The 13524-nt window shown below is 41.1% G+C and overlaps 2 protein-coding genes across 2 annotated transcripts; one reads left to right on the forward strand and one right to left on the reverse strand.

Annotated features, from left to right (window-relative positions):
- The first annotated feature begins 1644 nt into the window (after positions 1 to 1644).
- LOC104418882 (kinesin-like protein KIN-7E) lies at positions 1645 to 9159 on the forward strand. Its single transcript, XM_010030349.3, is given in 16 exon segments — positions 1645 to 1809; positions 2356 to 2559; positions 3268 to 3525; positions 3934 to 4023; positions 4140 to 4240; positions 4354 to 4467; positions 4544 to 4625; positions 4699 to 4766; positions 4874 to 4939; positions 5034 to 5158; positions 5931 to 6267; positions 6800 to 6904; positions 6996 to 7844; positions 8175 to 8233; positions 8236 to 8478; positions 8604 to 9159. Coding segments are annotated over 14 exon segments (2784 nt in total). The 5' UTR covers positions 1645 to 1809; positions 2356 to 2559; positions 3268 to 3305; the 3' UTR covers positions 8929 to 9159.
- Positions 9160 to 11918: 2759 nt separating this feature from the next.
- On the reverse strand, positions 11919 to 12519 carry LOC104418883 (30S ribosomal protein S31, mitochondrial). The gene has a single exon (XM_010030352.3). It carries the CDS (start codon positions 12454 to 12456, stop codon positions 12133 to 12135), a length of 324 nt encoding a protein of 107 aa, XP_010028654.2. The 5' UTR covers positions 12457 to 12519; the 3' UTR covers positions 11919 to 12132.
- Positions 12520 to 13524: the final 1005 nt, after the last annotated feature.

Consider the following 13524-nt stretch of genomic DNA (forward strand, 5'->3'; position numbering starts at 1 on the left):
CTATGTTGAGTGTCCGCGACCTGCAATTTGCATGCCATCAACTTCTGCCGTCCTTTAATTGCTCGCTCTTCATAAGATGGAATCTCTCTTCATGATATGTCATTGTGGGCATTAAGAATATTAGATTGGATTTTGTAATTTGAATTAAACATGTAATTACCGTGACATCAGACATCGAGAAATGAATTCATAATTGACAAGTACGGTAAAATGATAACCTTGCTCTAAGGTAGATCTCTAAAATCGATTTGGACTTTAAATGTTTTGGATCACTCGATTTTAATTTGAAAATGAGATCAAGAAAAGGACACCATGAGTGATAATTGGTGAAACATATCACGGTCCAATCAATTAATGATGCTAATAATGAGTGATTGGTTTGGCGATCAATGCAAGGCACATAATATAATGACCTATTTTAGTACGGTCATTTTCTCTTGGAACGTTGCAAAATATATCAGCAAATCCATTAGTAATCCTATTGCCATGATAAATAGATGCGGCACAAGCAGTTGGACTCTCTTGCGTTAGCAACCAATATAGTCAAGAGGTTTGACTTTGGATGGTGGTGTAATGCACACGTAATTTCAAAGAGTATAGATTAACTTCTCCCCATATGTTAAAATTACTTAGAGACTTGGAAATCAAACTAAATCAATCTCATAGAGTCAAGTTCCTGGACGTTTTTTATTATCTAAATGTTCATTTTGATTTGATCGATCAACCGATGATGGAAATCTTTTTATTTAGATCAAACAATCACAAAAATACTTTCCCTTTTAAATTTTGAAGATCACCATCACTAATCACATCAAGTTCATCACCGTAGACCTCAGCCAGCTCCAGGAGTGGCAATAGCCGGGTTCGTAGTGAGCAAAATTCTCTAAAACATTAGAGATACTTTTATATGCCTATCCAAATAGTTGAAAGTTCATTGTTGTATAGTTGAAATCCGATCCAAATATTCTTTTAATAAAAAGAAAGTTCAGATGTACTCGTCATTGTATTTTTTATTTTTTATTTTTGGTCGGAATATTCCTTTCATTGTATTTGACCGCGTACTCCAACACGTCGCAATTGGAAAAATCAAAATTCTCGAGGCATTTTATATTATTTTCAACTGATTAAAAAAGAAAAAACTCTTTCTAAGGGGAGACACAGGTACAATTTTTTCAATTTAATTTTTTTGCGGGGCCCGGAATCGTACAGTTTACCATCTCGAAATCATATTTAAACAAAATAAAAAATGGACCTTCCCGAAATTCCAGACGAGGGAAGAAAAATAAGAAGATAAAACTGCTTTTTGCGTAACCGAAAGCGTGGTCCATCCCAACCCCAACGGGTAAAAAGTAGCCAGAGGCGGTATCATGATCCAGATCCAACGGCGGCGAAATTTTCATCGGCCTCCCCGTCGCTAAAACCATCCGGGAAAAATCCACGTGGCGCGAAGCCGAAGCCACCCCATTTCCCGGTACGCGCTGTTCCTTGCGCGCTCCATCTACCATCCGCGGGCGACGCGAAAAGGCGCCCGGAGCGGGCCGAGGGCAATTTCGTCATTTCAACTGCACGTCACGCAGACTGGGGACCGAGCGAGTGCGAAGAGAAGGTTCAACGACGTTGACGCCGCACCAGATTTCGAGCTCCGTCGGTCGCTCGCTCGCCTCCTTGTCACTCCGAGAGAGAGAGAGAGAGAATCTCCGCCTCACTTTCTTTCTTTTTCTCCTGCTCGGAGGTGGTTTCGCGAGGTCGGAGATCGTGGCCTGCGAGTTTCTTGCTGATCTCCCACTGTTGCATCGAGAAGTTTCGCCGGTTCCTTCTCCTTCCTCCTTCCCTCTGCTTCTGTTGCTTTCTTTTGGACTGTTGCATTTGCATTAAGATGCAGCTTCCTTCAGTCCGCATGCTGTCTTCCGAGTGACTCCTCCGCACTTTATTCGACGCGTAAAGCTGGTGCCTGCTGCTGCTGCTGCTGCCGTTGTTGTTTTTTTTCTTCCCTTACGTGCTCTATCTTGTCTTTCAAGCGACGTTTCTGGTTCGATATTGCAGCGAAGCGAAAGCTTTCGGCTCTTCGGTTTTTAGGTTCCGGAAAATGTCGAGCTGAGCTGGATTTTTTTTTTTTTGGCGGTTATTTCGGTGGGGTGATGTGGAGATTGCGCTCGGAATCGTGGATTTATTGTGGAGATAGTGCGCGATTCCGTCGATATTAGTGCTCGATTCCGTCGACATTAGTGCTCGATTCCGTGGATATTAGTGCTTTACCCGTTGCGGTCGATTTTCTTTCATTAATGGCGAACGGTAAAAAGAACGGATCCGTTCGGTTATCTAAAATTTGTTCTTCCGTTTTTGGCTTTCGTGCAGGCTGAGCTCGAGATTTGAAGCTGGAGCTTGAAGACGAAACGGATCGCGGAGGCGGCGATTGACAGCGTCGGACGGCGGAGAGCGTGGCGCGTGGCTGTTGAAGTGTCACCGAGACGGCGGAGCGGCGCGGCGTGGAGTTTCCCGGCGGAGAAGGTTCGTCGGATGTCGGTAGCGGCGGCGTTCGGACGGCAGGCGTTTTCGTAGGTATGTGTTCTGCGGAGGAGTTGTCTATCTCGATAGGAATGGACTGAGCTTGATGGATTCGTCAATACGAGAGAGAGAGAGGGAGGGGGACCGGGATGATGTGACTGGGACCGTGTCTCGGACGGAGTTTGGAACTCGCTGTGCGATCGAGGACATGTGGGATACTATTACTTCGTATGCAAGCATGGTGAGGTTGCCATGAAGGAAAGTCACCAATTCTGACACGATCATCGTTGCAGGAATTGAAAAAGGACGAAAGGAGCGAAATAGGCTGTTTGATAGTCGATGTTCTCGGCGGATGAAAACGAAAGAGAGCGACAGGATTAAAGATTAAGCAAGAGGGGTTTAACCTTAACTAATCGCGATTTAATTGTTCACTTTCTTCGTCTTAACTTTTCGAGGGTGGTTGGAGGGTTACATAATTGGCATCTCGTGGCTGTTAAAACTGTAATTATCGTTCTCCCTTCGTTATTATTATTATTATCCCTTTCTGTGTTAGTTGGATGAACGCCATGATGAGCTTCTTCCCGATATGACAGGGCTGGTTGTTTTTCTTTCTATTTTAAAACTATTTGTTAGTGCAACCACTTTGCTGTTAACGTCTAAACTGTCCAAGCCTTCAGGAAAGCAAAACTGACCAGTTCTTGTAGTACGTTTTACTCTTGGAGGAACTTGATATTATGGACATTCTGTTCTTATTGATGGTAGGATTGAAGGAAGGAGCATAGAGAATAGGAGTGTGAGAAATGGGAGCAATTAGTGGGGAGGAGCTACTTAAGTGGGAAAAGATGCAAGGGATGGGTGCTCGCGAGGAGAAGATTCTCGTTTTGGTGAGGTTGAGGCCTTTAAGCGAGAAGGAGGCTGTGGCCAATGAAGTAGCAGATTGGGAATGCATCAACGACACCACGATCTTGTACAGGAACACCCTTAGGGAAGGGTCTACTTTTCCTTATACCTACACATTTGGTGAGGACATGTTGAACTATCTGCAGTTTTTCTTCCCTAGAGATGGGTTCATTTTGTTACTTTTTTTGCATGTGTTATATTTCAACTCCTGATCATGCTCCTGTTCATCACTGCTAAAAACCAGTCTACTTAAAAAGGTTCTGGAAGTTTACTTGATCTCTGAATCCAATCTCATCGTTCTTTTAGTTTAACTTGTATTGAAGGTGATGTCTAGAAAAGCATTTACTTCGTTTTCTACAGCAGTGGGCCTTCAGATGTGGAGTTCATTGTTTTTGGTCAATGCTATAAACTTTGCTACTTTGACTTTGCTCTCTACATCCTAAAACACATTGATGTCTTTGTAAAGCTAGATATCCGGACCAGTTTAAATGAAACGATCTTTCTCCTGCATATGCTTTTGTGTGATAGACAGGGTATATCGTGGTGACTGTTCTACGAGGGAGGTGTATGAAGAAGGAGCAAGGGGACTTGCTCTCTCAGTTGTCAATGGCATTAACTGTACGTATGGAAATCCTGCTATACGCGTGATGTCTGCTTCCAGTTTCTTCATCTCAAAGAGATTACTAGTTAGCCTAATGCTCTTTCTCTCTCTCTCGCTTTCTCTGTGTGTGCAGCCAGTATATTTGCTTATGGGCAAACAAGTAGTGGAAAGACATACACCATGAATGGAATAACAGAGCTCACTGTAGCTGATATATTTGATTATGTACACAAAGTAAGGAAAACTATCCATTGAAGTTATATCTCTGCATCTCAACAGTTTGTTCTGTCACTGTTTCTTTTCTTCTGTAAACCTCAATGACATGGAGCTACTTATTCTGAGGAAAGCATGAAGAAAGAGCATTTGTTTTGAAGTTCTCTGCTATCGAAATCTACAACGAAGTCGTTAGAGACCTCCTCAGCACGGATAGCACTTCTCTTCGGCTACTGGATGATCCAGAGGTACATCTCATTTTCATCTCATGTATCGTCTGTCCATTTTTGTGAGAGATGGTAATATGACTTTTGGTTTGATTAGAGAGGGACTATCGTGGAAAAAGTAACAGAGGAAACTCTGCGGGACTGGAACCATTTTAACGAGCTTGTATCCATTTGTGAAGGTAAATCATCTAACAGCGGTCTGCCATTATAATATCAATCTTTTGGGTTAAGTTCAGCAATTTGTTTTCACAGCTCAGAGACAAATTGGGGAAACATTACTGAATGAGAGAAGCTCCAGATCTCATCAAATTCTCAAATTGGTCCGTCCTCTTCTCATCCTTCGTCTGTAGAATTATTTTGCCTGAGACTTACATGCAAAACTTCTGTTCACTTAAGTAAGTTACCCTTTGGATGCTGATTTCTACAGACAGTCGAAAGTTCTGCTCGTGAGTTTTTAGGCAAGGACAACTCCACGACCCTTTCAGCCAGTGTGGTATTGTCCATCAATCTAGTTTTCTGCTGTTGCTTGTATGCTAAAGTCTTCCTTCTTGTCCAGTTCAGTAAGTTTGTTGTGCATGAAAATGTAGAATTTCGTAGATTTGGCTGGTAGTGAGCGTGCATCTCAAGCATTATCAGCTGGAACTCGATTGAAAGAAGGTTGCCACATAAATCGCAGTTTACTGACTCTGGGAACCGTCATTCGCAAGCTAAGGTCAGCAAAAGTTATTTTTTCAGGGGAAAGTGCTTTCCTAACCTTGGTTGCCCATTTTATGAAGTCGTTTCTTGTTAGTATGTGTAATTTTATAGTTGTTCAAGGATAATCATATGCATAGATAAACTCAGTTTTTACTGTGGTCATTGCATGTCTGCATTAAGTTAATGAATATCACCCGCATTGAGTTGAAACTTTGCATGATTATTGTGGTCATTGGTTGTTTCAAAGTTCAAAGACCATTCATCAAGGGAAGAAAAGATAGTCTAATTTTCCGAATATCTGAATATTAGCACTGCTCCTTTTTCGATAAAAAAAAAATAATATAACAGTTAGCGCTCCTGGAGATTGCTATCATATGAAGCATATGGTCTCAAGAGATGTTTCTGTGACAGTAATTTGCCTCATATCTTCTAGAAATTCTTAATCTTCAAAAGTGAGTCAGATTAATCAAGGATTCTCAACAGCCTCATCGAGATATTATGCATCGAGTATTAAGATAATAGTGTTTCACCGCATGATAGTCAAAAAACATAGTTTATTCTACTTAAATGGGAGTTAAGAGATTCTATAACGTGTCCCTAACTGTTTTCTGGGCCTGCTTGCTGGCACTCTCCCTGTGTGCATGTGATGCATATCTTTTACCCTTTCTTTTGCTCCTTGTTATTTCCAAGCTGCTTATAAATGGGCTCTACTTATAGCTCGGGATTTGAAATGTGATTAGCAGTGTGAATTTTGATGAGTTCATGATTGATGCCATTGATTAATGCAGTAAAGGGAGACATGGACATATCAATTACAGAGATTCAAAGCTGACACGCATACTGCAACCTGCCTTGGGTGGAAATGCTAGGACTGCCATTATTTGCACTTTGAGCCCTGCTCGAAGTCATGTTGAGCAGACTAGAAACACTCTACTCTTTGCCTGTTGTGCAAAGGAAGTGACTACCAAAGCACAAGTTAATGTGGTCATGTCTGATAAGGCCTTGGTCAAACATTTGCAGAAAGAGTTGGCTAGATTGGAGAGTGAACTGAGAGCTCCTGGTCCCATTTCATCAAATTGTGACTACGTAGCACTACTGAAGAAGAAAGATCTTCAAATTGAGAAGGTAATTTGCTTCGTGAACTCTTTGAATTACAAATCCCTAATTAAAGAAGATTTTTTTTCAACTAATGTCATAACTAGAGATAATAAATCTTGACCAAGTAAATTAGCAGGTAAGCTTTTGTCAATTCCCATTTTAGAGTGCCACAATCTATTTAGCTGCAACAATTTGGAATGGCTCAGCCTGGGCAATATGAGTGCCTTGATCATGACATCTATAACTAGGATTATCTTAGATGCCCTGATCATGGCATCTATGACTAAGTTATCTTATATGAGTGTATTTTTTACCACGGACTGTTCAATGTCGTAATGAGAAATTAATTACATGGAAGCGTTTCTGTGGCCAAATCCATTTTGATTTGGTAAATGCATTGATCATTTGTATGCTGGAAAATATTTTATTGTGGATGAGTGTTGCTAACAATAATAAATGCTAGCTTCTTCCGGAAAACTTAGCCTTTTGGGCAGGTGGTGCATCCTATTTATTATTAGTGGTTGTGGAGATGTTGATTGTGGCTGTTAATCTTTTACAGATGGAGAAGGAGATTAGGGACTTGAAAAAACAAAGAGATGGAGCACAATCTCGGGTTGAAGAGTTGCTGAAGTTGGTTGAAAATGATCAAGATCCAAAACCACTGGTACCTGTCAACTCTTTTGTCTTGGAATTTTAGGTTGAGTGGAACCTTGGTATTTACTGTTTCTAACTCTCGCTTTCTTCTATCCATGAAGATTGGAAATGGACATCAATCAAACGGGAAAACAGATGATACATGGGAAGATGATTGTTCATTGTCAGACGACATCGCCTATTCTCACTCTCTGGGTTCAAGTGTAAGAAAAATGAACGGAACAATGCATCACAAGAAGATGAATGGAAATAACTCGGAACAACGAAACAATTCTTTATGGGAGAACACTGAAGAACATTCAGAAGCAGATAATATATATTCACCACGGTCAGTTGGTCAGGGATATGATGAATACTGCAAGGATGTTCAGTGTGTTGACATGGAAGTTTCAAGCAGGGAGAACAATGTTGAAGCCCTTTCCAGTCCGCTTGGTGAAAATGCAGTATCAGCTCTGAGACGAGCTGAAGACCATGAGGGAACTGGTCAGACTTCATCATCAACTGCATTCAGTGAAAGTGGAGGACGGAGTCACATCCAGAACCTCTCCAGATATAATGATCATGGTGATACATCCCCACAAGCCCCAGAAGCTGATATCTCAAGTTCTACAAATCTCAAGCTCAGTAGCGGCTTGAGCTGTAGAGCAAATCCTGTAACTGGTTCCTCTCCCAGCTTTGAGGAGGCAGACGTCAACACAACACCTCCTAATGAGTTTGAGAGGGTCTTTCCTGGAAGACCTGAAGCACTTCAAGGGAAGTTTCATCCATTAAATTATGACAATGGCATTGCAAGCCTGTCAAGAAATAATTCTCAATCTTCTTTGGAAAGTGGTTCTGTTGCTCAGAGTGTCGGCGCAGCTGCAGATGAAGATATCACTAGTGTTCATACTTTCGTTTCTGGGCTGAAGGAAATGGCCAGTGCCTATGAGAAGCAACTAGCAGATGAGCAGGTAAAAGTTGTCGTTTTCTTTTATTGTGCATTTATAGATACAAGTTGATTGTGCTTTTTTTTTTTTTTAGTACATCAGCAATTCACTTGTTCTGCCTCTTTTAAAAGTTGTCATGGCTTCGTTGGAATATAGATGTAGTTTCGTTACTGTCTTTCTGTAATTAATGAACCTGCCCTGATCTTGTTTTGGAGAGCTAAAAATGTACAAAAAAGTGGAGACATGCATTGGAGTGTTGATTAAATATTACTTGTTCTGAAAATGTCGCTGAAGACATCTGTCACATGCATTAGTTCACATACATCTGCTGACATGAGTTAAAAATATCTTCAGGGGGCGGAATCAAGATCTAACAACGATCATGAAAATAATGTGGAAGAAGTGGCTTCGACGCATTGACAAATCCACTAGATTGGCCCCTGGAATTTGAGAGAAAGCAAAGATCGATACTGGTGCTCTGGCAAATTTGCAGCGTTCCATTGGTTCACAGAACATACTTCTTTCTGCTCTTCAGAGGCGATCCAGCTGATTCCATCTACATGGAGGTGGAGCTCCGAAGACTGACTTTTCTAAAGGAAACATTTGCTAGCGGAGGCCACGCAGTGGCAGATGGACGAGTTCTTACACCTGCTTCAAGGTTCCTCTCTCTCTCTTTCCTTCGGACAGAAAAAAATAATCCATTGCTTAAGCCCTTACCCTCTGTAAATATCATGCCTTAACCATTAGGGACAGAATTCTAATGGCATTTATTTGATGGGTCAGTTTGAAGGCTCTTCATCGGGAGAGGGAGAAGCTAAGCAAGCTGATGCGCAGGAGACTCTCGGAAGCAGAGAGGGAGAGGCTCTTCCAGAAGTGGGGCATCAGTCTGGAGTCGAAGAGGAGGCGGCTCCAACTGGCCAATCGCTTGTGGAGCGACACGGAAGACATGGATTGTGTTATGGAGAGCGCTTCTGTTGTCGCGAAGCTCGCCCGGTTCGAAGAGCAAGGAAAGGCTCTTAGAGGGATGCTGGGGCTTAGCTTTAGTTCTCCTAGCATGAGAAGATCCTACGGCTGGAGGCAAAGGAGTGCAATTTCTTATTTAGGTTAAGTTGTCACACGAGATTCATGGCCACATCCGATATCTTACATTCTTCTCTTCAACTGAGTCGAACTGATCGCATGGTAGAGAAAGAACTGCATTGAATCCTCCTACCTGAAATGCGTTTCCAAAATCTCTCTCCGCAGCCTCCAGACCCATTTTGTTTGTGTAAAAACATTTGAAGCTTCTAAGCTATTGTAATGATTCTATCACAGTATCGAGTTTTTCGGTTTCTATCTACCTTCCTCCTTGCCAAAGCCCAGTAACCCTTCAAAGAGGGGTTTTTTCTTTCGTCCTCGGCATTGTTCGAAGAGACAAACCCATAAATTAACTTAGTCATATATTTTCACATACCCTACCTATTCAGAATATCAATCGGAATTAATTTGCCGTTTCGCAGCGACGACAGGCTCTGACTACTTAAAATGAAGAAAGGACGACTCAAGGATGACCCCACGTAAATAGATGGATGACTCCAGGGTCCTGAAGAAGCGTGGGAGTTGATGACCTTTTAGCTGTGAAATGACATAAAGGAACGTAAAACACGAAACAAGTTGGTCGGTTGGGTCATGGGAACAACGGGTAACATGATTCAGATGAAAGGGCATTGCTTGTGAGCTACGAAACAAAGGGGTCCAGACGTGATCCACTTGGCCTTGCCCTCATCATGAGTTTCACGCCAAATTTCCGTTCAAGCATCAGAGATCACCACCAAAGTTCACAGAAAGAGATTTCCTCTAACCAGAATGAACACAGAAAGCGACATGAAAAGGACATAATTAAGCAGATCCAGAGATCTGCGTGGACCCATGAGTTGGAGCTGCACCTCTCTTATCTACAAGACAGAGCAACCTTAAACTGCCGCATACCTAATCAACCGAATGAGGATTAAACCGTATCCTGCCGGTCTTTTTGTACTCTAAGCTCTCTTCCACCTGCCAGTTCTGCCCTCGGCAGAGTATTTTCTTGTTTCCTCGTAAATTCATTCAATCTTTCTTCGAGAAGATCTACACTAATGAAAATGGTCCCTAGAAATACTGAATCCCAGTGCTTGGGCTTCCTACATTGAGTGGCGATTGTTCTCCTGGCTATCCTATTTTCGATGTTTGGAATTGCCACCGTTGTGGAGTTGCTTTTGGATTTGCCCAAGCAGTTGCAACGAGAAAAGGCTGCATCACACCAAGGTAGGGCGGTGCCCTTTTTTCAGAAGATAAACTTTTTTTTCTGATGAATGCCAACGAGATTCTACCAGGTTCTTATAGAAGAGTTTAGAAAAGAAAGTATTGACAGCATCAATCCTCTCTTTGCCTCCTGATACTATATTGCTGCAATGACATCAACTATGGCACACATTAAGGATCGCAAAGCCAATGTAGTTTGCATCTCAGCCTCATCCATCCTTTGAAGGTTTAATAGTTGCCAAAAAAGCTAATCCAAATAAGTACGACTATAAGCCTGAAAAAATAGCAGTAGATGAAGTTTTGCCTTCATTGAAAAAGGTTTAGCAAGATACCTATTATGTGATTTACATATCCGTGGTCTAGGTAAAGATATTGAATATTCAAAGATGTGAAACAATTTCTATCATGCATCACTTTTATATGATTCAAATGCTAGTATTATAGAATCTAGACACCAATAAAACCTACGCAGCATAAGATCATCAACAGAAAGAATATAGATTTTCTTTCTTCTCAAACTTTGTTGCTCTGGTTCACATGTCGGCTTGATTACATATCTTTCCCAGTACTCATATTTATATGAACCTGTGTAAGCTTGACATGCATGCACTGCATACAACTTGAATAGGATAAGCACATATAAGGTTACTCATGTGAATGTATGGTGCGTGGATTACATCATAGACACAGGCATGTCCAACACCCTTCACCTTCAGTGATAAGAAGAGAAGAAAACGGATTTGATATTGGAGGCCATTCACTTAGGTAATTGATCATACAAGTTAGGGTATATAGATCCAGTCCATTGCATCAAAGAGATGACATGAAGATCCTATTACCAATTACTTTGCATTTTACCAGAATTTCAGCATCCATATTCTCCTGTCAATGTTGCCAATTTATCTGTTTCTGCTGCATGACCACAATGCTTCTGCTAAAATCAATTGGGACATGTTATGGAGCAAAGAAGGAGAGGAAGGCACCCTATAAACTTGCTGCCAGAATCTTCATGACTACAATCACAATGGGCATCCTTTTATGGGCCATTCACACAGGACACAAGCTTGCGACTGGACCCAGAAGTGAGAGCAAGTAACATGCTCTAACAATTTCAGTTGGACTGTTATCTTCGGTCTGGTTTATTTTATTACTGGACTAGACCTTGTGAATCTAACCCTGGATTTGTCAGGCAGGTCACAATACAGAAATTGTAGAGCCATCCATGATGATGACAGCAGCGATGCCAAATATCTCCTTTTTACAATCTAAGTGTGTTACAACCAACTCTCACCAGCAGAAGCACTAATGGAGATTGATGTGCTGGGGGTGAGACCTGAATTTTGTTATCAGCATAATCTACTGTTTTAATGCTGAAATTTTTAGGACGGCCATGATCTCCATCCCCCTAATGAGGCCAGTGGTCACTGAGGGATTAGCTCTACACAAATTGTCATTTTATATAAAAATTGCTATACAGCAACCTCAGATATCAATTTCTTGCAGACAAGTTCTCTCATACCTTGGCTTGTCGGGTTCCTCAATTTCTTAACAGCTTGCACTCAAAGCTAATCAAAACCACATACTTAACCAATATCCTCTAATTGCATCACAGCATATTTGCATCTCAACGAGCTAATATAAGTTGCTTTTCCTCGGCTTTGCACCATAGATGGACTTATTCTCCAATTTTTTCAGTCATCAACAGTCTCATCACTCACTTTCAGAAAACTGCAAGGACTGACGATTAAAAACACTGTTAATCGAAATGCTAATGACTCTCATTCTTATCCAAAAGTTCCTAAGCATCACCATGCACGATTTCAAATCAGCAGAACAATCGGCCTCAAAGATAATCAAAGTTCTCTAATCTCAAAATCGAAATATAGGGTGAATCCCAACCGAAAATCCGCCAACGATTTACACAAACAGCTTCCATATTCCATTGCCAATCGGTAAATCAGAAGTACAGCTACTACAACTACACGAACGAACGAAACTGGAGAAAAAAGAGCGCGAGAGAGCGAGATGAATTTCAAATGAGCTTGAAAGGAAGAGGCCAAGGAGTGGACCTGGGGACCTCAACCCTGTCCTTGATGCGCTCGATCTTCTTCTCCTTCTTCGGCCGCGCGTTCCCGTACGATCCTTTGAACCTCTTCCCTTTCTTCGTCCGCTTGTCGCCCCTCCCGCACAGGACCGGGAGCGGCGGGGCAGCTCCGGCCGACGACGGCGATGCAGGAGGAAGCGAAGCCGCCGACGACGAGAGCGTAGAGATCGGAGAGGTCAGAGGCGGCCGGCTCGCCATCGCCACCGCCGCCGCTCGTCTCGCGGCGGCGCCGAACATCTGCATCATCGCCATTCTCCCACGCCCGCGCGGACAACACAGTACTTGCACCCCTCCCTTGCGCCTTCGAAGCTGCGGGGGACCGTAAAGTGGCGAGAAGATAGGACCGACGGTGCTGCTAGATCGGTGATTGGGCCTTGACAAAAGAGTCCAATGGGCTCGAACTCGAACCGGTAGTCCAGTGGGCCCCTTTGATTGCCTCTTTTATCTGCATAATAAACTATGGGAATTAGAGTTTTCGTTCTTTTGTACTCGACTTTTCCATTTTATTTTATTATTAATATTATTATTATTTTACTTTGATACTTGACCATACAGCTACGTTCCGCAGTGGGGATAAAATTCAAGATAAGATAAAAATTATCATATCTTACGTTTGAAGTCTACTTATGACAAGATAAAGTCGGATATAAAAATGATATAAGTTGGATAAAATTATTCTTTGAGGGAGATGAGATGAAGATGGATAAGATTTATAATATCCATAGTAGAAAAGTTATTTCTCTCGAATAATAGACTTTTTAAATTAAAAATAAAATAAAATTATATTTCAATATAAATAATATTTGAATTCATATATAAGAAATTCAAAATAAGAAAATTTAGTTTTTTAAATTTAATCCTTTTTATTTATATATTCAAATTTAATTCTATCTTATAATACAACATTTTAGGTACTTTAGTGTTATAGGTACATTAGTACAATTTATATATAAATATAAATTTTATTAGAGAATGATAAAATGAGAGAAAATGATTAAAAAAGAGGAAAAATAAAAGAAAAAAGACAAAAGGAGATTTTTACTATCTCCGTTTGTGAATTTTTAAGTTCACTTACATTAATATGCCATTTATATCAAATGATATCCATAACATAATGTGAATAGATATAATTATATTACTGTAATTCACCGGGATATAACAAAATTCTTAAATTTCATATCATATCCTATCAAATCTTATCGACGACCAAACATAGTCTTGAGAGATTATTGTTCTTATTTTTACATCCATTGCCTATTTAGAAAGAAAATTTACAATGCTGGCATTGATTGATAATGGTGCGCTTGAAGCTAGTTATGA

Source organism: Eucalyptus grandis, chromosome 9, assembly GCF_016545825.1.
Source record: "Eucalyptus grandis isolate ANBG69807.140 chromosome 9, ASM1654582v1, whole genome shotgun sequence".
NCBI lineage: Eukaryota > Viridiplantae > Streptophyta > Magnoliopsida > Myrtales > Myrtaceae > Eucalyptus > Eucalyptus grandis.